This window comes from Eumetopias jubatus, unplaced genomic scaffold, assembly GCF_037043125.1.
Source record: "Eumetopias jubatus isolate StellerSeaLion01/CBP00866 unplaced genomic scaffold, mEumJub1_p1.0 scaffold_3, whole genome shotgun sequence".
In the NCBI taxonomy this organism is placed as follows: Eukaryota; Metazoa; Chordata; class Mammalia; order Carnivora; family Otariidae; genus Eumetopias; species Eumetopias jubatus.
In genome coordinates, this window is record NW_028274809.1 from 135,788,314 (window position 1) to 135,813,540 (window position 25,227).

At 35.9% G+C, this 25,227-nt stretch overlaps 1 protein-coding gene across 2 annotated transcripts in view; it reads right to left on the reverse strand.

The window, feature by feature from the left end:
- Positions 1-25,227, reverse strand: part of FNDC3A (fibronectin type III domain containing 3A) — a 155,704-nt gene that overhangs the window by 31,017 nt on the left and 99,460 nt on the right. For both annotated transcript variants that reach the window (XM_028105378.2, XM_028105381.2), the window contains 9 exons: positions 24,349-24,589; positions 19,989-20,258; positions 18,389-18,447; positions 14,493-14,650; positions 9,134-9,193; positions 7,659-7,797; positions 4,007-4,060; positions 761-885; positions 227-401 (listed from right to left, as the gene is read on the reverse strand). In XM_028105378.2, coding sequence (XP_027961179.1) covers positions 227-401; positions 761-885; positions 4,007-4,060; positions 7,659-7,797; positions 9,134-9,193; positions 14,493-14,650; positions 18,389-18,447; positions 19,989-20,258; positions 24,349-24,589 — 1,281 coding nt within the window. The remainder of the gene's footprint in view (positions 1-226; positions 402-760; positions 886-4,006; positions 4,061-7,658; positions 7,798-9,133; positions 9,194-14,492; positions 14,651-18,388; positions 18,448-19,988; positions 20,259-24,348; positions 24,590-25,227) is intronic.

Consider the following 25,227-nt stretch of genomic DNA (forward strand, 5'->3'; position numbering starts at 1 on the left):
CACAAATGTATACAAACACACATAAAAAACAAAACCCCCTCCTACACATCAAGAAAACAAAAGACTGAATTCTTCCTCACTCCCAATTCCTCCTAAATGATAACCAACCAAGGACTCAAAGGATCTGGGGAAGGATTTAACTATTGTGGCACTATTTACTTATAAGGATTGATGTTACCTGAAATAGGTTTTAAACACTCTACTTAAAATACATATTCATACTTACTGAAGTTTCTTCCTCCATCTCTAAAATGTAAGAAATTCCTTCATCTGATGGTGTTCCTGAGGGCTTACTCCATTGTAAGGATAACCAAGTAACACCAGCCTTAGTTAATACAGGACTTGCTGGCATAGAAGGGGCACAGCCTGAAGTGTAATATAAGACTTCTTCACTAAAACCACTGTTGAAACAAATGGTTTTTAAGAACGAATGAAAAAGAGTTGTTTTTATAGCTAAAGAACTCAATTTGATAAATGACATTTTTTGAAAGTGATAATTTTTGATAACTAATTATAATCCAAATAATATATTGGAATTAATATTTTTATGATAACCAGATCAGAAACCTAAAAGTGAATTAGTATTCTTTTAAAACTGCAGTTTATGTAACTAACATCTCTTATAGCTTTTACTGGACTAGTAACACATCTTTACTATACCAACATAAACTAAAGCAGAATTTTTAGTGGATAATTTGGACTCTGAGTAATTTATATACGTGAAGTTGACTAAATAATATTTACATTCAAATGTTCTTACCTTGTGCCATACTCATTTTTGGCTGACAGTCTAAATTTACAACCCATTGCTGGTGACAGTTTAGTAATTTTAAATTGCTTCTGTAAGCCCATATAACACTGACAAAATTCTCCATTTCCTTTTCCCTAAAAAAAATGGCTGATTATTATATATCATGTACATTATTGTAAAAAGATAAATCCACATTAATTCCTGCTTGATGAATAATAACATATTAGCTAGTGTACATTAAAAGTCATCTTTGTTACATGAATCATGGATCTCAAGAGAAAGTAGAGCTAACACACATCTTTTAAATGATATTTACTGTTCATTAAATGCAGAATTTACAAAGTAGGTATTTTTGTACACCTTCTTGAACTAAGTACCCTGTTTTAACTGATGGTAAATCTCTGGCTTTAGTAAAATAAACTCTTTCCAGGTATGGACCCCACAATCTCTATGTGGGGAGTGGTAGTAGTGGAAATAGGGTGATCTTTGATATACACAACTGGTAGTGTTTCTCAGTCTATGAAAAGTTCTACACAGTTTTAAGAAAAGGTCCCTAACTAATCCCCAAACCTCCACCTTAACAGCTGCTTACTTATAAAATAAAGATTTTGGAACCACAACTGCCTAGGTTTAACAGTGAAGGAAAATAAGCAGAGAGAAAAACCCAATTACAGGCAAAAGAAAGGGAGAGAGAAAAGTCTGCAGCTCAGGACAACTAAAGAGCTTTAGAAATTTAGGATGCTACATAAAATGGACAAGTTTCTTATTCTCCATCCACTTTTCTTTATTGTGGCCATAGAGGTAAATTATGGTTTTAGGGTGACTTCTGCTTCAAAGAAAACCTTCAGTCTGTATCTGGCTGCTTTACTACACTTTCCTGTTTTAATGGTGTTCACAGTTTGATTCTACTGAGTTGTCTAAATAGAAAGTTGTATCATCTCTAAATAATGATAATTTTGCCCCCCAGCTCAGCCACTATTTGGCTGTACCTCTTGTTTTAGTTCCAAATCATACTGCATTAATGTTAAATAAAGGTGGGAATAACTGACAACTTTGACTTGTTTCTGCTTTGATTAGAAATGCTTTTATTGTTTAGTAATGGTACTTCACTTAATAAAAAAATAACTATCAGATAAGGAATTATCTTCCTATCCCTAATATGAGTTTTAACTAAGTGCTAAATTTTATCAAATATTTTTTCATAATTTATCAACATGTTTTTTCGTCTGAATTACTATGACAGATTTCCTAGTTCTAAATTCTCTTAAAACTTCTGGCATAAAACCTGTTTGTGCCTCATTACTCTTTTAATATAGGCATACTTTGTTTTATTGCACTTCAATTTACTGTGCTTCAAAGATAGTGTTTTTTGAAGTCTGGTTTGTGGCAACCCTGCATCAAGCAGGTCTACTGGTGACAGCATTTGCTCACTTTGTGACTCTGTGTCACGTTTTGGTAGTTCTTGTAATATTTCAAACTTTTTCATTATTATTATATTTGTTACGGATTCATGGAAGAGGCCAAAATATCGACATTAACAGGAGTTTGGCAGAAGTTGATTCCAACCCTCATGGATGACTTTGAGGGTTCCAAGACTTCAGTAGAGGGAATAATAGCAGATGTGGTGGAAACAGCAAGAGAATTAGAATTAGAAGTGGAGCCTGAAGATGTGACTGAATTGCTGCAATCTCACGATAAAACTTAAGTGGATGAAGGAAGAGTTGCTTCTTATGGATAAGCAAAGAAAGTGGTTTCTTGATATAGAATCTACTCCTGGTGAAGATGGTATGAAGACTGTTGAAACGACAACAAAGGATTTAGAATTTTACATAAACTTAATTGATAAAGCAGCAGCAGGGTTTGAGGGGACTGACTCCAGTTGTGAAAGAAGTTTTAGTGTTGGTAAAATGCTATCAAACAGCATCTCATGTTACAGAGAAAGGGTTCATGAAAGGAAGAGTCAACTGATGCAGCAAACTTCATCACTGTCTTATTTTTTTTTTAAGAAATTGACAAAGTCACCCCAACCTTCAGCAAGCACTACCCTGATCAGCCTGCAGCCATCACCATCAAGGAAGACCCTCCACCAGCAAAAAGATTATGACTCACTGAAAGCTCAGATGATGGTTAGCATTTTTTAGCAATAAAGTATTTTTAAATTATGGTATGTACATTGTTTTTTTTTAAAAGACAATGCTATTGTACCTTTAATAGACTACAAATACAGTGTGATATATAACTTTTATATGCACTGGGAAACCAAAAAATTCCTATGACTTGCTTTGAGATATTTGCTTTATTGTGGTTGGCTGGAACCGAACTTGCAATATCTCCAAGGTATGCGTATATACTGCTGAATTCCCAAATTATCAATGGAATTTCTTCTACTCCCTCTGGCCATTCCTCTTAGCTGTGGTATAAGCAGTACAGCAAGAGAGAACATAATAAATGACAGAAAACAAAATACTAAATAATAAAGCTCAATATGCTTGCTGTGGTAGGCTGAATAATGGCCCCCAAAGATATCCAAGTCCTAAACCCTGGAACCTATGAATGTTACTCTATTCAGGGACTGTACAGATGTTATTAAGTTAAAGCTCTTTAGATGGAGAGATTATCCTGGATTATCTAAGTGGACCTTAAATGGAATTACAAGTGTCCTTTTTAGAGGGAAAAAGACATGAAGACAAGGGGAAAAAGGCCACATGATAATGGCAGCAGGGGTAGAAAAGGCTATCTGATGCAGCCATGGATTCACGGTAATGACCTAGTAATGACGAGAGCCTCCAGAAGCTGGAAAAGTCAGGAGAATGGATTCTCCTCTAAAGTCCCTGAAAGAAGCATGGCTATAATGACACCCTGATTTTGGCCCAGTGAGAGCCATATTGGATTTCTGGCTTCCGGAATTATAGGAGCGTGTGTATTGTTTTAAACCATTAGGTTTGTGGCAATTTGTTAAAGTAGCCATAGTAAAAAATTACACTTGCTTTTAAGGCTGATGTGGAAAAAAAATTCCTTCATCAAGGTTAATTACCCAAGTGAAAGCTTTGAGGGGTTTAAATCAAAAACAAAAAACAAAACATAGAGAGGTCCAGTCTGTAATGTTTTCTAAGAACACCATTAATTCGCTCATGCACCACCAAATCATTCATAATGTTTTTAAAGAGGAAAATACTATTAAAACAAATTATTTCTGCTTGAGGATATATACACACACATAATTTTCCCCTAATTTAAAAGATTCAATTTACTTACCTCATCCCATTCTAAAATAAAGCTTTGGATTTTAGAACCATTGTCACTAGGTGCCTAAAAGAAATACCCCCCCAAAAAAAAAAAAAAAGAGTACAAATTAGTACTTTTGTAAGAGATACTGTGAGGATCGAATCTGAGGAATCAATTGTGTTGTAGATGTTCTCTGTGGCTTAACTCTGGAAAAACTGCACAGAGAATACAGATATACATGTATTACATAACCCCACAATCCTTTTAAACGCAAGGAAAGAAAACAAAGCAAGAGTTTGTTCAAGTTTTTCTGAACACTGAACAATCTCTTGTAGCAAGAATGATCTTAACTTTTATAATCCATTAAAAAAAATCACTTTGCCTTTTGTCTGAAGGTTTTATTAGCTTTAAGTTCCTAGGATCGATCCTGTCATTTTCATTAAAATTCACCTTATAATCTAAAAGTAATACTGTGTGATACACTAGAGAATGAAAGAACCAGGGTGCTTATTAGAAGAACTTCAAGAGGTCACACTCACACTGTCTGGATCTTTGCTTCTAGACACAATGTGCCCATTACCTAAGATGGCTCATTCAACAATCTGTTAATCTTCAGTGGTGAAAATTTCAGTCTCCCTTAGCATTTTATTCTAGTATTTAATCACTCCAGAAGTCAAGAATTTCAGCCTTATTTCTACTTGAATTTTCTACCATTTCAACTTGTTTCCTCTTTAGTCCTCACTTTAGATGCAGAACAATGGATCTCTACTCTCCTTATAATAGCTTCATCCATTTGAAGACAACTGACTCTAAGACTCCTTTTATCAAAATTAAATAATCTTAACTTTTAAAATTATTCTCCAGAGAATTCCTATAATTCTCTGGACTCTATCTGGTTTTTATATAATATTGCTAACCATGGTTTTTTTTTTTTAAGATTTATTTATTTATTTGAGAGAGGGAGTGAAAGAGAGTGAGTGAGTGAGCATGAGTGGGGGAGGGGCAGAGGAGAGGGAGAAGCAGACTCAGCAGGGAGCCTGATGCGGGGACTCAATTCCCGGACTCCAGGATCATAACCTGAGCCGAAGCAGACACTTAACCGACTGAGCCACCCAGGCGCCCCTATTGCCAAGCATGTTAAGAGCAATCAAGAATAGTCAAATTTTTAATAAAGAATCTTTTATACCATGGAGGTCCAAATTATTTGTTGAACAATAACACAGATGTGCTTTAAAATTTTAAAAAATTGTAATTTTTAACTGGTGAACATGACCAGAATTTGCTATGTAAGTTACAGGCGTGGCAGTTAAAAGTGATGACAGTATGGATGGGGCAGAAAAAGAAACCTTGGGAAATTCAACTCTTAAACAGCAAAGGAAGAGAATCCCAAGGTAGAGAAGATTTCAAATCTCAGCAAGAAGTGTGTGGTATAAAAATGTATTTCCCCATAATTTATGCCTCCAGATTGCTCTAGTCTAGATGCTAAGGTAGCACATTTGTTTTGCTTAATTTTTTCTACTTTATTTTGTGAGGCTTTTCAAGTCTAGGAAATGGATTCTCCTCAACTCCCTGGAAGAAGCATGGCTATGGTGACACCTTCAACAACCTGTGACCATTTCTCCAAGTTAGAGAGGAAACTATTATGTGTAAAGTGTTTTTTACCTTATCTCATTTAATCCTCAAATCAACTCTTTGTAGTACTATTATCCAAACTATACAAAAGAGGAAATGGAGGCTTTAAGGAACCCAAATAAGTTGCCCCACATCACTCAGTCATTAAGAGTAGAGCAGAGCAGAATTTGCTCTGACACAAAACCAGTGTTCCTACCCAGCAGTATTCCACAAGCTGAGCAACAGGAGGTCTGGTGGATACTAGTAATTATAAGAGGGTAAAAGACCAACTTCAGTTAGCTTTTTATCATCACCATGCACTGGCAACTCTAAACAATGTCAGTTGATAGAATACTTCTCTCAAGTGCTACCCCATATGCCACCCATGCCATGATTCTGATGCCATGTTAACCCCGAAGTAATACTTTCAGATTATATGAGGCAGTAGGGTCAAAGGATCTGATATTTAAGTCATAAACTACATTAAGCCAGTTTTCTTCAATTTTAACATTAAATAGCAACAATAGTTATCATGCTATTATGTTCCAGGCATTGTGCTATGGGCTATACAGATATTATCTGATAATCCTCCCAACAACTCTGAGATATATAATACTATCCCCAGTAACAGTAAAAATGATTATCTCTTTCCCCAACCATGCTATTACTATGCACATACAGGACCATTTCTAGAAGAGCATAAGCCTGGACAACCTGTGTAGGCAACTAAGAGACCTAGGGCCTAAGGGCACTGTTTGTATCTTACAGACTTGTTGGGATATTGTTAAAGACAAATTTCAAAATTCAATGTTATTTTATCTTCAGAGTAAAGAGTAGTACCCTGTTGAAATCCCAAACTACATGAAGGGCACCAGGCTGCTACCTTAACTGCCCTACCAGTAAAATGCTACTCTAAGCGACATGAAATAAAATTAGTCATACTTATCACATACAAAAATATATGTATGTACATACTTGTCTGATTTACATGTGCTAACAGTACTTTTTAACTGCATAAAGCATCTAATATCCTCAGAAGAACTTGGGAGTAATAAGCCCCAAACAAGCTTTCAGAAAGAAAGCTAGGCCCTGAGTTTTGCTCTTGGGGTAAGAGTAGATAATTATATCAAGACTAGTAGTTATTTTCTTACTACAAATTAACGGTTGCTAGGAGGGGTAGTACTCCCTTCTAGGGGCTGTTTAAAAATTTTGTTGGGGGTGTTTCCGACCATCACAATAATGGCAGGGGGAGGAAAAGCTGACTTTTATGGGTGGGGATCAAGGATGCTAACAATTTTGCACAGTGTGGGACAATCAATACAAAGAAGAATTTTTCTCTTTCTCTAGGACTTTTGAATGTCCTTCTGGACATTCATGTAGGTGAAATATCTGTTTATAATTATCAGAGCCTAGCACCTAATTCCATTTTACAATGTATTTTTTCTATAGTTTTAAGTTACTGGATTTTTCCAAAATGTAACTACTCTGCAATTTGAGAAAGACTGTACTTAATTTGTTCAGAAATTTACCAAGATTCATGTATCATTTCAGTAATTCATGTCTCCAATGACAATGCTGTCTGTGCTATCTGAATTATCAGTTCTATCTGTGGTGTCTGTCCATTTTATTGTATCTTCTTGTGCAGCTGGGCACAAACATTTACATATTAGCATACATATTATTCTATTAAAAGAGAGAGTATTTAATGGAATATTGCTTTAAGATATCATATTTATATTTCTAAAACTATGAGTCTAGTTATTATGAACCTCATTTTATGATAAAATTCAGGATATAAAGGCATTGTAATGAACTTGAGAAGCACTGCTGAGACTCTGTTATCCCGTGTCCAGTATAATAAGGACTGCGAATTATATATCAGTCTTCTCTGCTATATTTACATATAGTAAGAGAAACCACTAAGAGTATTATTTCAAGATTTAATACATGTAAAGAAGAACAAATTAGCTTAAAGTTCTTTTTTGTCTCCAAACAAAAACAACTGAAATTTAATACTAGTGGGGGGAGGAGTAAATGTCCAGTTGGAAAATACTCTAAAGAATATTCTTACCTTCCATTGCAAAGTGAGTGAATTTTTGGTCCGATTGGCTATCCTGGGTGGATTAGGTATGTCAGGTTCACAGCTTAAGGTGGTAAAGCTTTCAGCTTCTGAAGGAGTGCCCTTCATGGAATTGTATTCTGCCTGGACTCTATAGTGATAAAAGAAATAGTTTTAACCAGGAGAATCGTTGTATCCTACCTCCAACAGCCATCAGCCTTTAAGTACTTGGCAAATCAGTAAGGTGCCCTCCAAATGTTCTATCAAGAAAACAAGGGTGGGCACCTGGCTAACTCAGTTGGTAGAATATGTGACTCTTGATCTCTAGGTTGGGATTTCAAGCCCCACGTTGCGTGTAGAAATTACTTAAAAATAAAGTCTTTAAAAGAAAAAAAATATGCGCATCAAAGTAAAGGATGGCTCTTAAAAAAAGAAATATAGGCTAGACCAGTGGCTTTCATCCTTTTTTTTTCTTGACTGTAACACAAAGTAAGAAATACATCTTAAGTTGTGACAACCGTCTGTGTGATATGTACTTGCTCATACACACACACACACACACACACACACACACACAAAAGAAAGGTGTCCTGAAACAATATCCCTAAGGGTAATATAAAGATACCTTCTATACCATTTGATTATTTAATTTAAAAAATGCTGAATATAACTCACAAAATTTCATGATTTAATAATGGTTGCAGTCCACAGTTTGAAAAGTGCTAAAAGTTGGACAATACTTCGGCTTCATCCACAGAAAGTATAACTGAAGACTTAATTTAATAGTTTAACAGGAATAATCCCAACCACAAATGGAGGTGACTAACCAAATATAGATTAATGAGTCCCAGCTGGGGAGGCTTTAGTATGTAAAATGTTGGTAAATTACAACAGAACTATGCAGAATAAAACAGTATCTAAGTTACCTCTCAGTTAAATGTTGTAAATTTTTTTTTAAGATTTTATTTTTAAGTAATCTCTTCACCCAATGTGGGGCTTAAACTCATAACCCCAAGATCAAGAGTTGCATGCTCCACTGACTGAGCCAACCAGGCACCCCTAAGTGCGAAATTTTTAATTTAATATCCCAAACTCTTTCTAGAACATGATGTAGCAAAAATACGTTAAGTACAAACTAACTATTATTAATGCTTCTGTTCTGGGAAAATTTCAAAAGTGGGGAGTTTTCCATGTGCTAAATTAGATATGCAGACATATTATACTTATTATCTGTATATTCATTCCAATCCCAAGGTCCTACAAACAGGATAACTGACCCTTCAACATAACATTTCAGTTAAATGTTTTTGTTTTTTGGGGGGAATGTGTTGGTAATTGTACCAAAAGGAAAACCAAAGTCCACAAATTCATGTTTTTAATCCAAAATTAATACTTAAATTATATTCCAGGCTTTTAATGAAATTATTAAAAAAAACCCACCTATGCTCTACTCGATCATATTAAGGCAACATGTAGGAACTCCTTACCTTGCATGGTAATCTGTAGCTGGTTTGAGATCATTTAAAGTGACACTTGTTTCTTCTCCTCTGGGGTTAAAAAAAAGGAACATTTCATGGTCTGATAAACAAGCATTTCCAGAGGATTTACATTATGTACACTTCAGTTTATGGCGGTTTATGAAATTATACTGCTTTTTACTTTACCAATTGTAACCATATTCAGATTCCACCAATATGGAATTTGTGTAATAAGGTTATGTGCCAAACTTACGTTATGTACCTGCATACCACTTTAAAACAGAAAGGTGTCCACACAGTGGGTGCAGAGAGGAATTAAGATGGTGGAAGAGTAGGGGGCCCTAAGCTTGCCTCGTCCCTCCAATACAGCTAGATAAATATCAAATCATTCTAAACACCCAAGAAATCAATCTGAGGACTGAGAGAACAAAGCTGCACGTCTACAGGTAGAAAAACGGCCACCTTGTGGAAGGTAGGAGCTGGGGAGAGTTGATTTGGGGAGAGAACAGATGTGGGTGCTGTGGAGGGGCAGAAGACCTGATCATGGAGAGAGGAGTGAGAGAGAGAGAAAGAAAAAGTGAAGCAGCAGGCAGGGGACTACATAAGAAAAAATCTTCCCCAAAACCAGTGACTGGGAAAAAGAGAGGGGCTGACTATGGCAAATTTTTATAAGCAGTAGAGCTCAAAGTCTTAAGTTTTACAAGTCCGTGCCATTGTTGGGGTTGTGCCTGGCAGGCTTAGCGGTGCTCTGGTGGGGAAGGAGTGCAGAGACCCGGGAGCGGGCAGTGTTGTCTGAGGACCCTCTGGGTCACATAGGGAAAAATAGTTCCCCTTTTTGGGGTACATTTGGGAATGGTGGATGGCCGCTCTCGGGGACAAAAGAACTGGCAGCACCAATGTGCATCCCTGTTCACTAGCATGGGAATACAGACACTGGCTGAGGGCAGCAAACCTTGGTGCTGCTTGTTGCTGCACTTTACCATAAACTCTGAACCACTGTGCAGTTGTGCAACTGCGTTTCTGGGACAAACTGGCACTGACCACAGTGTGGCGACTCTCCCCCAGAGGATCAGCAAGAGTACATAAAATTGGGAGTTTTGAAACCCAGCCTCATGTCTGAGATAAAACACGGGAGTACTGTGCCACCTGGCAGAGACCCGACAGAAGCTGGGGCACAAGAGGGGTGATTGCTTGCTCTTCTGAGAGGGCTTCCTGAAGATTGGCGGGCACGAACTCCCCAGTCCGGGGAGGAGAGTAGGGCAACACCATTTCCCCTGCACCCATCAGCACTGAGCAACACAGCACCTCCCTGCCCCCATAATGGAGGCTGGAGCTGCTTACACCAACCCCTCCCACCTGCCCGCCCCGCCGGTACCCTGCAGGTGCATCCCTCCAGAAGACCAGCACAAACCCCTCACATGCACCAAGGCTCCTGATCACAGAGTGCTGCAAAGCTTCAGCTCTAGGGGAAGTAGGATCTAGGATCTCATTTCTTTCTTTCTTTTCTTTTTCCTTCCTTCCTTCCTTTCTCTTGGACCTAGTTTCTTTTAACAAGCAGACCAAGACATATCTAGTTAAAACCTGCCATATAGTGGACAAGGTCCAAATACCACCCCCACTGCAGGCAAGGAGAAACTCTGCAGAGGACTGACCTGAGGGAAGGAGCAGCCAAAACAAAACAGCAGAGTACACACTCTGAAACACCTCTTGAATCACCAGGCCCAAGACAGTATAGGACCTCTTTTTTTTTTTTTCTTTTTTAAACCTCTTCTTAATATAGCCATTACTCTCAGGAGCAGGAGTATAACTAAATCACCCCCAAAAAACAGTGACCTAGACAAAATGACAAGACAGAGGAATTCACCCCAAAAGAAAGAACAGGATGAAGTAACAGCCAGTGACTTAATCAATACAGATAAAATAAGATGCCTGAATAGGAATTTAAAACAACAACAAGAATTTAAAACAACAATTATAAGGATACTAGCTGGGCTTGAGAAGGCATAGAAGATACTAGAGAATCCCTTAGTGCAGATATAAAAGAACTAAAACTTGTCAGGCCAAAATAAAAAATGCTATAACCAAGAGGCAAAACCGACTGGATGCAATGATAACAAGGATGGACGAAGCAGAGGATACAGACATAGAAGATAAAATTATGGAAAATAATGAAGCTGAAGAGAGAAAGAAAGGTATAGGATCACAAATGTAGAGTTAGGTTACTCAGTGGCTCCTTAAAACATAGTAACATTTGATCACAGGAGTCCCAGAAGAAGAAGAAAAAGGGGCAGAAGGTTTTATTTGAGCAAATTATAGCTGAAAACTTCCTTAATCTGGGGGAAGGAAAAAGACATTGAAATCCAAGAAGCACAGAGAACTCCCATTAAATTCAACAAAAGCCGGCCATTACTAAGGCATATCATAGTCAAATTCACAAAAAACACAGACAAGGAAAGAATCCTAAAAGCAGCAAGGGAAAAAAAGTCCTTAACCTACAAGGGAAGACAGACAGGGTCACAGCAGATCAGGTTTGCAGTGACCTGTCCACAGAAATTTAGCAGGCCAGAAGAGAATGGCAGGATATATTCAACATGCTGAATGGGAAAAAATGCAGCCAAGAATACTTTATCCAGCAAGGCTGTCATTCACAATAGAAGGAGAGATAAAGAATTTCCCAGACAAACAAAAACAAAAGGAGTTCGTGACCACTAAACCAACCCTGCAAGAGATATTAAAGAGGACTCCTTGAATGGGGAATAAAAGACCAAAAACAACAAAGTCTACAAAGGAACAGAGAACATCACCAGAAACACCAACTTTACCAATGGCACGTAAATTCCTATCAATAATCACTCTGAATGTAAATGGACTAAATGCTCCAATCAAAAGACACAGGGTACCAGAATGGATAAAAAAGTAAGATCCATCTATATGCTGCCTACAAGACACTCGTTTTAGACCTAAGACAGCTGCAGATTGAAAGTGAGGGGATGGAGAACCATCTATCATGCTAATGGACACCAAAAAAAAAAAAAAGCTGGAGTAGCCATATTTATATCAGACAAACTAGATTTTGAACCAAAGACTGTAACAAGAGATGAAGAAGGGCATTGTATCATAATTAAAGGGTCTATTCATCAAGAAGATCTAACATTGTAAATATTTCTGCCCCCAACTTGGGAACACCCAAATATATAAATCAATAACAAACTTAAAGAAACTCATTGATAATACAATAGGAGGGGACTTTAACACCCCACTTACAAAGGGACAGATCATCTAAGCAGAAGATCAACAAGGAAACAAGGGCTTTGAATGACATACTGGACCAGATGGACTTAACAGACACATTCAGAGCATTTCATCCTAAAGCAGCAGAATACACATTGAAGTGCACATGGAACATTCTTCAGAAAACATCACATACTGGGTCACAAATCAGGCCTCAACTGGTACAAAAAGACTGGGATCATACCATGCATATTTTCAGACCACAATGCTATTAAACTTGAAGTCAACCGCAAGAAAAAATTTGGAAAGATCACAAATACATGGAGGTTAAAGAACATCCAATGAAAGAATGAATGGGTTAACTAGAAAATTAAAGAAGATATTAAAAAACTTCAATGAAATGAAATGAAAATGAAAACATGACAGTCCAAAACCTTTGGGATGCAGCAAAGGTGATCCAAAGAGGACCTAAGAGGTTCTTGCAATATAGGCCAGTTTCAATTATTTAAAAATTCATCTTGCACAATTAAATGATAAATAACCTGTGTATTACTGAAAGCAAAACCACCAAATTTTTGCAAGGAGTGTGCCACTTCTGCATTTTGTTAGAATATAAAATGGAATCTTATTTAAAATATTAAAATATTAAGAGTTCAATGAGTAGATCATAAAAAAAGTGAATAATTTGAAGTAAAGTATTTCATTCATGGGCACTATTACATTTTCACATTTTCAAATATAATAGCACACATTTTCTTAAAATAATCATTTGATACAATTACTTATATATGTGGCTAAAAAACCCAGCCCATTTTCTACTTCTTTTTTTAAAAAATACTATTCTCTGTTCCTTTTCCTTCAGCCAAGTTTCTCTCCTCTCCACTTTATGGACGCCCCCCGCCACCGCCACTTCTCAAATCAAAACCACTAAATATAAGAAAGAAAACACGTCCCACTGAGGAAAGTACACTTTAATGAATTGGGCAGTTGCAGTAGCAACCTCAGAGACAGACCTTAATTGGTGTAAAGAAGGTGACTAATGTCCCTCTTGCGCTCTCTGATCAGGCTGCAAATGGAGACAAATGCTTCCTCTTAGCAAGCAGCCATATCTAACTAGAAACAGTCATTACCACAAAAAGAAACCTTATGTTGATGGTCCTTTATCACCTATTTACCTGGTAGGTAGCTTTGTCTCTTTTAAGAAATATGAACAGAATAAATACAAGGAAATCTCAATAGAGAGAAGGAGACAGGATATTTTTCTAACCTTACGTAACTAGATAATAAATACTGGAGCACTTTCACTTTCCTTTCTTCCTTATTATTAGCTATTCTTTGAAAAGATACCAAGAAGGCTGATGTATCCAGTATTCTACGTTAATTATGATCATTCCAATGACTAACCACTTCCTTTACAATCTTCCCAGTGTTTAAATTATTAATAATCGACTTTACTCTTTACTTTTCATTAGATAAGCAACTTCTACCTGAGTAAGGATAAAAAATTATTTTACAACTGTCAGTCATAAATATCACACTTTTAGCCACTGACTCTTTCAAAAGCCTTAGGCTTTTGGTCTATAACAACACTTTTGAACCAAGGAAAGAGAATTATGATAGGTTTTCAAAATATGATTATTAACATACCAACATACAAATGAGGAACAATGGTACTAAATTCATTTTACAATATTTACAACTGCATTTTACAAATACAATAACAATTACATTTTACAAATTCAATACAACTGACATATTAAGAATTAAATCCAACTCCTTAGAGGAGCATTGCATTTCTTGAGTATACAATCTAACAGTTCTCTATTTCTGTTCTGGGCTTCTATATACGACAATTTATGTCTCAGGAATATGTGAATAGTGAAACATCTGCTAGGGAGCCTACTGAAAAATAATAAAGCTGAATGTAGCCAATGAAAGTAATTATTCCAAGGGAGTGTAGACAGACATGTACCAGCTGGCATCTGGACTACACAGATTGAAATCAATATCACTTGTCAATTTACAGATTCAAAATAAAAGCAATGAGAGGGAAAAACAGAACAAAATTAGTATTAAACTCTTTATGATAAACCACTGACTTACATAATGGGAGGAGTAAAACCTAACAAATACTTACACATAAACACTTTTGTATTTCCCATCTTTTCCAGTACTTGAGACCAGAATTTCATAACTATAGAGCTCTGGTACAGTAGTCTCATTTGTTTCGCCATTAATGAAGCTGGAAGGAGGTGACCAGGTAAGTACTACTGTCCTTGCCTGGATGTCTGAGGCCTGCAAAAACATAATATTTAAAACTCTTTGAAACAACTGTAATGTGTATAATGAACAGTGAAAATCTAATGAGGTTTCAAGATTAAATAAAATATATCTGTATCTACTTACAAAAAAATGGCTTACAAATAGAAACCTGTCCATTTGTAGACAAGATATAGTCTGTTTTAAAAGGGCAGATGGGTTCAATAAAAAATCTAAAGACCATTAGGGGCCATTCAAAACTATTAGTGCAAACACCACGTACAGTCAAAAAAGAATGGAAAAAAGTCCACTTGTACCGTATTGAAAAGGTTCATTGCCTCAATTTACAAAGTGTCTTACAATAAGAAAAAGATAAAGATGAGCAAAGGTCATGGACTGACCAAAGAAATATAAATATAAATGGATAATGCAAGAAATGATGTATAAATGCATTCATAATTAAAAAAATGTAAATTAAAACAAGATACCACTTTTCATCCAACAGACTGGATGATTAAAAAGCTAGTAATATCTATCTTGAATTAGGCAGAATAAGTGATCTCCACACAAGCATGACATTTTCCCCTTTTCAAAGTTCTCAAAGCCTGGATAAATTTAGAAGGCTATTACTGTATATATTCTGCTTCTGTTAAATCACAGAAATATATTTTACTTACTGTCATACTACCTTAAAAAAGTCTTAGTACTATGTTTCATTTACAGTGGGCTTAAAAATGATTGTTTTAATCAGTGTCCATCTGGCTATTAACCTGTAACTGTGCAAGTTTTTTTCTTTTTTTAAACAAACATACTGTTAACATACATATATGTACAACTTTTCGAGTATCTTGATTTTATGAGATTATCCTAACTGTTAAACTGTGAGAATAAGTAAGTAAACAATACTCTGAAGGTAGGTCAGCCAAAAGCATTAACTGGCATCTACTTTTTGAAAGCTTACTTTATCAGGCTTTGTGGGTACTGACTACATCATGAAAAGTATAGGTGGTAGAGATGACCTTAAGTAGGAAGGCAAAATACCTGCCACTAATTTGCTTGGTGATACTGAACTCTCAAACCTTTAGGGTCTCAGGTCTCACCTACAAAAGTGAGCGGCTGAGTGAGATGATTTATTTACCATAACTAACCAAATATAGTATTTTTAAAAGGCTTTTATTTTGGAATAAATTTACAGAAAAGTTGGGAAGATAATAAGCATACAGAGTGCTTGTATATCTGTTGCCCAGCTTCCTCTATTGTTAACATCTTACATAATAATGTATTTTTGTCAAGACTAAGAAATTAACAATGGTAGAATACTTTTTTTTTTTTTAAGATTTTATTTATTTATTTGACAGAGATACAGCGAGAGAGGGAACACAAGCAGGGGGAGCGGGAGAGGGAGAAGCAGGCTTCCTGTGGAGCAGGGAGCCTGATGCAGGGCCCGATCCCAGGACCCTGAGATCATGACCTGAGCCAAAGGCAGATGCTTAACGACTGAGCCACCCAGGCGCCCCGAGGATGGTTCTTTCTATCTGGCGAACTTGCCAGGATTATTCCTGGTTTCCCTGTCTCATTCCTTCCAACTTTTCTAACTCTTCAAGGCTCAGAGAAGGTTTTCCTAATTGCTCTATTTAATGTAATTCCCCTCTCTTCAGGAATGCATCACATTACCCTATTTCTGTAAAAGCTCTTTATACTATCACACCTGATTTTGTTTGTATATTTGCTTTCTATTTACTGGTATATAATAGGATATCAATAAATATTTTGATTGGTTGTCATGATGGCAATACTTTGACTGACTGAATGAATAACTATGAAGCTCTTGAAAGAATAATGACATAGATTGCTAAGGCACAGCACAGTGAAAAAAACCCTGCCACAGAACAATAGGGTACGTATGATCCCTTTTTCATAAAAAGACAATAGAAAAAATATAGTCTGATGGACGAACTCATACAAATGAAGTGAAACTGGAAACCTAAACTGTTAGGTATGACCAAATCACAGGAGTGGGTAAAAGGAATTTATTTCTACTCACTATATTCATGTATTACTTACATGTTTCACCATAAAAGAGTTCACATATAATAAAATAAAAATTCAATCTTAATCACTGGCACATCTATTAGTTTACCTTTATTTTTATTTATTTTATTTTTCTAAGATTTTATTTATTTATTTGAGAGAGAAAGAATGAGAGAGAGAGTGAGAGAGCACGAGAGAGGGAAGGGTCAGAGGAAGAAGCAGAGTCCCTGCTGAGCAGGGAGCCCGATGTAGGACTTGATCCTGGGACTCCAGGATCATGACCTGAGCTGAAGGCAGTCACTTAACCAACTGAGCCACCCAGGCGCCCAATTAGCTTACTTTTAAAATGGAGTGAAGTTATAGCTCTTAAAGCAGAGAAAGAGAAATGACTAATCTGAATAACTGTGACATTTCGGTCTTTCCTTCTAGTTTTTTTCCTTTTTCTAAAGTCTTTCCTTTATAAGATTGTAATCAGCAGAGAAAAGAGAAATGACTAATCTGAACAACTGTGACATTTCGGTTTTTCCTTCTAGTTTTTTTCCTTTTTCTAAAGTCTTTCCTTTATAAGACTGTAATCACAGTGTCTAAATAGTTTGATCACTAGCGCTTTTACCTACAAAAGCATCTTTGCATGTTTTTGGTGTTCAAAATCATATTTTTAAGTGGTTAAAATATTCTGTCCAGTAAAAATATCCTAATTTATGAATTCTTTTGTTTTATTTTTATTAATATCAGTGCTGCAAAAAGCGTTTTTGTTTGTGTAGCTTTTTATTAAGAAATGGGACCTCATAGTTTCAGAGAAGTTTAATTCTGACTGCTAGTAAAAAATACTTTGGGGTCTTAATGGGTTTAAAAAGTTCAATTTGTATGAGCACTTAAAATTAATCTTTTGTCAAGTCTGATGCATATATTTTTCCTATTAAGATGACAGCCTTTATTTAGGCTATTTAAAAAATAAGCAGAAAATTTTATGTAGCCAGATTTGCTGCCACACCTTTTGCTGATCTTATTTCTTCTATTACATGGATACTTATAAAGGGTTGGGGAATATAAACCTCTTCTATAGTTTAACTCTTGCTGCATCTGGAGTTAACTGAATGTATTTTTTATGGAAATCATATAGATGGATTTTTAAAAAACTGAAAATCAGTCATACACACATTATTTATTACATGTTTGTCTCTTCCAATGATTTTCAATGTCATTTAGTATATATTAAATCCTAGTTTAAAAAATGAATTCTTGATTGAATATTTTGCTTCACTGATTAACAAATCTTTTTTTATGTTAGATCTACACTGATCCATTACTGATATCACATTCTTATAGTTTTGTTTTAATTTAAGTAATCTCTACACCCAGTGTGGGGCTTGAATTCACGACCACAAGATCAAGAGTCACGTGCTCTTCTGACTGAGCCAGCCCGGTGCCCCTAATAATAGTTAACTTTTAAGCACGTCCTGAATTAAAATATATCAAAATCCTAATGAATAATACTTAATATAAATATCAAGAAAGGGGCGCTTGGGTGGCTCAATTGTTAAGCATCTGCCTTTGGCTGAGGTCATAATCCCAGGGTCCTGGGATGGAGCCCCGCATCAGGCTCCCTGCTCAGTGGGGAGTCAACTTCTCCCTCTTCCACTCCCCCTGCTGTGTTCCCTCTCTCGCTGTGTCTCTATCTGTCAAACAAATAAAAAAATCTTTAAAAAAAAAAAAAGTCAAGAAAACACACGCAATACTTACCACTGGTTTGACAATGTTGGAAAGAAGTGCTTCAAAAGCTTTAGTTTCTTCGTCTTTTTCTTCAAAAAAAAAAAAAATTTTTAAAAATGAACTTAAATATAATCATCCCTCTCTCTCCACAATATATCTTCTGAAACTATGTTGGTAATCTGAGATTTTTATTTCCTAGTTTTTACTTTAGTTCATATTCAGCAGTTTGTAGCTCTTCAGGATTCTTCTGCTTCAGTTTCTATTTCCGTTTCAACTGTGATCCCTAATTATAATGCCACTATATATATCTGAACCAGTCACTAAGTTTTTCTTATAGAAAGTATATTTTTATTCATAGCTGTAAAAAACACTCTCTGGAATTCTCATTTCCCAATCTCATACCTCTTAACGGTTAATAAGTTAACTGAGTCTTTTTTTTTTTTTTTTTTAAGATTTACTTATTTATTTGAGAAAGGGAGACAGAGTGCACGCACAGGGTAGGGGAGAAGGGGCAGAGGGAATCTCAAGCAGACTCCTCGCTGAGTGTGGAGCCAGACATGGGACTTGATCCCACAACCCCTAAGTCACGACATGAGCCAAAACCAAGAGTCGGATGCTCAACTGACTGAGCCACCCAGGCACCCGAGTATATGTGTCTTGGCAGGCCTTAACTGTGGTTTCCAAAATAAAAATGTAATTGACTTGACCATAACTTATATCTGAACTGATATATTTGTAACTTTAGCTTAATTCTTATGAAACATCAGTACTGAAAAAGATTGATCAGGTCTCAAAAATATGGGTGAACATTTTTGTTAACATAAATGTTAATGTACAAACCATGAGGCTGTTAAAACATTAAAATGGGGCGCCTGGGTGGCTCAGTTGGTTAAGCGACTGCCTTCAGCTCAGGTCATGATCCTGGAGTCCCTGGATCGAGTCCCACATCGGGCTCCCTGCTCAGCAGGGAGTATACTTCTCCCTCTGACCCTCTTCCTTCTCGTGCTCTCTGTCTCTCATTCTTTCTCTCTCAAATAAATAAATAAAATCTTTAAAAAAAAATAAAACATTAAAATGTATTGGTGGGGAATGGAAATTATAAAGAAAAGGAAGCAATGCTCAGAGTTCATATGGTGCAAGTCACAGGTTAGGAGAAAGGTCCAAGGGAAATAAGGGGATTTTAAGAGAAAAGAACTTCTGAAGAAAGTAATGAAGAACATCATTCCTATAGAGTATATAGATTGGTGAATGACATAATGAGCTGCTTTCAGGCACTCTTATATAAAGAAGTTGGTAGAAATAAAGACTTTCGATAAAAACCAGCACAGCCTTGTCAAAGGGCCCAAAAAGAGAGGAAAATGAATCTGGATGAACTTTACCAGTTTCCCTTCAAAGAGAAATTTCTCTTAGCTAATAAAATTGGCAATTTAGGTGAAAGTACTAACTGAGCTTTCCCAAATTGTAAAAAGAAGTACCCTAGTAACAATTTAGGTTCTAAAACTTCTCGCATTTAGAAAGTGTTATTAAAAACAGTTTATCTGGGTATGGTGAAATAACTGAAAGAATATACTTATAGTTGATTAAGTAACAATGAAAAGTACTAACAAGAATAGTTGAGGGTTTTAGTTACCTTCCATTTCTGTATCAATTTGTGCACCACCTTTCCCTTTCCCTGACTTATTCTTTGCTGATCCTACGTTTACACCACTAGCATTTTGCCCTTTTATAAGCCCATTATGTTCATTTATGGGAGAAGGGCATTTCTGGGGCGATGACGGTGGACTGCTCATTTTATCTTTCTGTGTTCCTTGGCGATCCTTTAATTTTTTCTGCAAACGTTCATATGTTTTACTAGATCTTTCATCTCTAAAGTTGGACCTTCCATGTGTAGAGTGAGCATCTAGGAAGAAACAAAAACATTTTAAAACAGCATTTACTCCAAATATATTTATGATATGAGAAAGGAACAGGAAATAAATCTATCATTACATTATATAAAAACTATTATAAAATATTTCAAAGAATAATTCTGCACAACAAAGCTATTTGTTTCTGCATTTACTGACAGAACCAAGCTTTTTGATTATAATTAAATATATCAAATAAATTTACAGAGACATTTCTTTTCTTCATCTTTTTTCAATTAACTATTAACCTCCACAGAAGCAGCTTGGTGGTATGTTATGAAAATCAGAGGTGGGGTAAGAACTGAATTGAACTGTGTACAGTTCTTTTTCTTTTATTCTTTTGTAATCATCACTTTTAGCATCTCTTTCAACTTCAAACATATAAAGTAGGTAAACAGAAAACCACCACCTGCCTAAATTCCCTTATAACTCAAAAAAAAAAAAAACAACAAAACCCCCCACAAAAAACAAAAACAAAAAACAAACCAAATAATCACTGAAAAATAAAGTTATAGGAGTTAATAAAAAGAAATTAGGACTGCTTACTAAGAACAGAGTCTAGGCACAAAACACTGCATCTCTGGTTATCACAAACTCAAGGCTGTGATTTAGAAGAATGTATTTATTCTAATAAAAGTCACACAGCACTTAATAAAATCAATCAACTTCATAAATATCATTACCTGTCCCAGAGTTTATTTTTATTTTAAATTTAAAATCTGTAATGAGAAATATTTTTTAAAAAGGCTCAAAAATCTCAGTATAGTTTTAACTTATCAGTGTTTTAAGAAAATTAGTACAATATTCTTGAAATTAGTATAATAAGGATATGTACAATAACATTAGAATAAAAAACACAGGAATTTGGGTATCTACATATAAAAGAATGAGTTTGGACACCTATCTCACATCATATACAAAAATTAAAATAAATCAAACACCTAAATGTAGAAGGTAAAACTATTAAGTACATAGAAGGAAACACAGGTGTAAATATATATGACTTTGGTTTAGATAACAGTTTCTTAGGATACCAAAAGCATAAGCTATCAAAGAAAAATCAGATTTCACCAAATTTTTCTTTTTTGCATTAAAGGATAACACTGAGAAAATAAAAAGACAATGTAAGAGAAAATATCTGTATATCATATATCTGCTAAGGGACTTGAATCCATAATTTATCAAAGCTCTTACAACTCAACAATAAAAAGACAAATAACCCAACTAAAAAAGTGGGTACAGGATCTGAATATACATCTCTCCAAAGAAGATATACAAATAGCTAATAAAGCAAATGAAAAGGTGTTCAACATCAGTAATGAGAAACAAGCACATCAAAACCACAATGAGACACATGTTCACATTCACCAGGATGGCTAGGATCAAAAGACAATATCAAGTTTTAGCAAGTATATGGAGAAATTAGAACCCTCACACATTGCTGGCGGGAATGTAAAATGGTGCAGTCATTGGGGAAAACAGTTTTTACACCTTCTCAAGAAGTTAAACAGAATTATTATATGAGCCAGCAATTCTACTCTTAGGTATATCTCAGGAGAAGTGAAAACATGTTTATATAAAAACTTGCTTACAACTGTCAAAGCAACATTATTTATTATCCATAATGGATAAAAGTGGAAACAACTCAAATGTCCATCAATTAATAAATGGATAAACAAAATTATACCCATATAATGTAATATTTTTCAGCCATAAGAAGGAATGGAGTACTGATCATGCTACATTTTTGAACTAAGCCTTAAAAAAATAGCCCAAATGAAAAAAAAGCTAGACACAAAAGACAACATATTGTATGAACATTTATATCAAGTACACATATTGTGCATATATTTATATGAAAAAGCTAGAATTTCCTTTTCATGAAAGCTGCTACTAGTTATAAAACTACTGTCAATTATTAGGATCTAGTGGTAGACACTTCGGCTTATAAACTCAAACACAGTATGATGACTCTTGTCTTCCGTCACTGGATAGCTAGTTTTTAGATTTGTACCTCTTGTGGATTTGTATTTTTCACTTTCCCTCACAACATTGTGAATCATATGCATGTATTCTAATATCCCCTCTGAATAACAATGGGTTTTAACAATGTGAAATAGCAATAGTTATAACATCTAGTTTTTTCTAATTTTCTCAAACACCTTTTTAAAAATAAGTCATAATTAGCAGTAAAGAAAATGGAAGGATGAGACTGATTTGTAGTATAAACTCTTGTTACTCAAGTTTTCACTGGACCACTGCATGAGCCTCACCTGGGAGTGTCAGAGATGCAGAAACCCAAACCCCACCCAGACCTACAGAATCAATGTGTTACTTGGCCAAGAGAAGTAAGTTTGAAAAATATATATGATATATGACATAATATATATTTACTACTTACAGGCTGTGCTGTATAGTTAAAATTCTGTATTTAGAGTTATTCTGTAAGTTTACTAAACATTAATGAAAGCTACTGCTAAGCGCAAGTGATAGGTAAGACAGATTTAGTTGTCAGGGGTGTACAGTCAAATAAGGGAGAAAGACATACGAATTAAAAAAAATCAAATTGTGTTAAGTTCTGTGAAAGAAACCGGTTTCAGTGTGAGAGACTAATAAGGTAAGGTCACAGACGGTCTCTCTGAAAGCTGAAATCTAAAGGGGAAAAAAAAGGAGCCTTCCACGGAAAAGGGAAAAGAGTATTCCTGGCAGAGAGAACATCATGTGCAGGGCACTGAGGCAAAAAGAACTTGGAGGTTTTGAAAAACTGAAGGGAAGTGGGGTGGGACAAGTGGGACAAAGCAGTCAGAGGCCACAGGGGAGGGCCTTGTTAAGGCCAGTGGGTTGCAAGCAGGGTCAATTTGGGCCCCTACGGGTCATTCGGCAATGTCTGGAGATATTTTTAGTTGTCACAACTGGCTGAGGATAGGGGACGGTGGGTAGGAGCTGTATGCTACTGGCATCTGGTAGGGGATGGCTTCTCCTGAATATCCTACAACGCACGAACACTCATCCATTCCCAAATATCAAGAGTGCAGACGTGGAGAAATCCTGGTCTAGTAGAAGGTTCAGGATTTTATTCTAAATGCAATGAAAGTTACTGAAATCTTTTAAATCTGAGAATGGTGTGATTTACATTTTAAATGATTACTCAGGCTAAGCCTGGATGGCTGGGGCAAGAACGACAGCAGAAAACCAACTGGAAGGCAGCTCCAGCTGTAGTTATCCTGACAAGAGCCGATAGGGGACAAGATTTGAGTAGCAGTGGAAAAAAGTAGATAAAATTTAGAAACTTCTGAACATAAAAATGAAATCAACTGATGTAGGGGTTAAAGAAGGAAGAATAAATCTGATCATGTGGTTTTCACTTAAGCAAACTGAGTAGACAGTGGTACCATCTATCAAGATGAAGATGACAGAGAAAAGCAGGTTACATAATTGAGATTTATGTTTTAGAAACAATGTAACTGATATGCACGAGGCATTTAAGTGGTTATCAAGAAGACAGAAATCTAAGTCTGAAGGTCAGAGGTAAGGTTTTGGCTGGAGATACAAATCTGAGAGTTGTCAGTATAGAGATGGTATTTAACCACATAGGAAAGAATAAGATTACTATTTTGTGTATGTGTGGTTGTCTATTCTTCCCAATAATTTATTAACTCCCTGGGGGCCAAGGTTATGTCTTGTTTCCTCCCCCACCTCCCACCTCAGTCCTTTACAGAACCTAGCAACTTTAGTAACTGGCATCACAACCTTAAGGATTTAACAGCAGTATGATTATTCCTGGCTGAAAATGTTCCTCAGAGTCTAGCTGGCAGAACAGAGAAGAAAAGTTCTTGTTTGAACATGTCCCCACTAAATATTGCTGCACAATATAAGTTATTTTCCCTCTTTGATTTTCTGTTTATTTTTTTGCCTTAAGGGGTAATCATGAGGATGAAATACTTAACATAATGCTTGGGTAAGAGAACATGATGGTGATATTGTTATTGTTTTGTCATTTCTTTTATATAAGAGGAGGAAAGCATCTATTACATCCAAGTAAAGAAGAACTCCATAAGACAGGAATATTTTTAGATGTCTTACCTACATCTCCATATACTTGTGAAGATTGATACTGTGGCAAATACTGTGTTGCCATGTCTCCAGCTCCAGTCACTGGTGAGTACATATGGCGTGGTGGAGGGGGCATCATGGTTGGGACAGGAATGAAACCAGGCAGAGGAGGAGGATGTGGGGAACGGTGTATGACTGTGTGACTGCCCGGATGAAACTCTGGTGCCTGAGGAACTACAACAACTCTTCGAACACCATTGTCTTCAATAACCTACAAAATGAACATTGAACATTTTTTCCATAAGATGTAAGCAATTCTTTTGATACCAGTTAGAGTAAGAATTTTTATACCATAATTAATTAAGAAATTTTACAGAATATGAAAAGAATTTATTAAATACACTAAGTACATATGATTTAGTATAGAACATGAAGCAGTTTTTGTTATACAATGCAATATAAATCTTAAATCAATGATGAGATTAGCTAAATAACAATATAAACAATGAGCCATAATATTAGGTATTTATTTCTTTGTGTTAATGTGCATTTACTGATGCATTAAAAAAGAAGGGAAACTCAAAGGAATTTTTGGTTTGAACACAATGTGGGGGGTGCCTGGGTGGCTCAGTCAATTAAGTGTCTGCCTTCGGCTCAGGTCATGATCTCAGGGTCCTGGGATTGAGCCTCACAATGCGTCTGGCTCCCTGCTCAGGGGAAGTCTGCTTCTCCCTCTCCCTCTGCCCCTTGTCCTCCTTGTGCACGCATGCTCTCACGGTCTCTCAAATAAATAAATAAATCTTAAAAAAAACAACAACACAATAGGGTCAGGAATTAATTCCCTTTTCCATATTATGGATAGGGGTGGAGGGAAATAAGCTGTAGAAAGAACACAAACTGTGAAGTAGA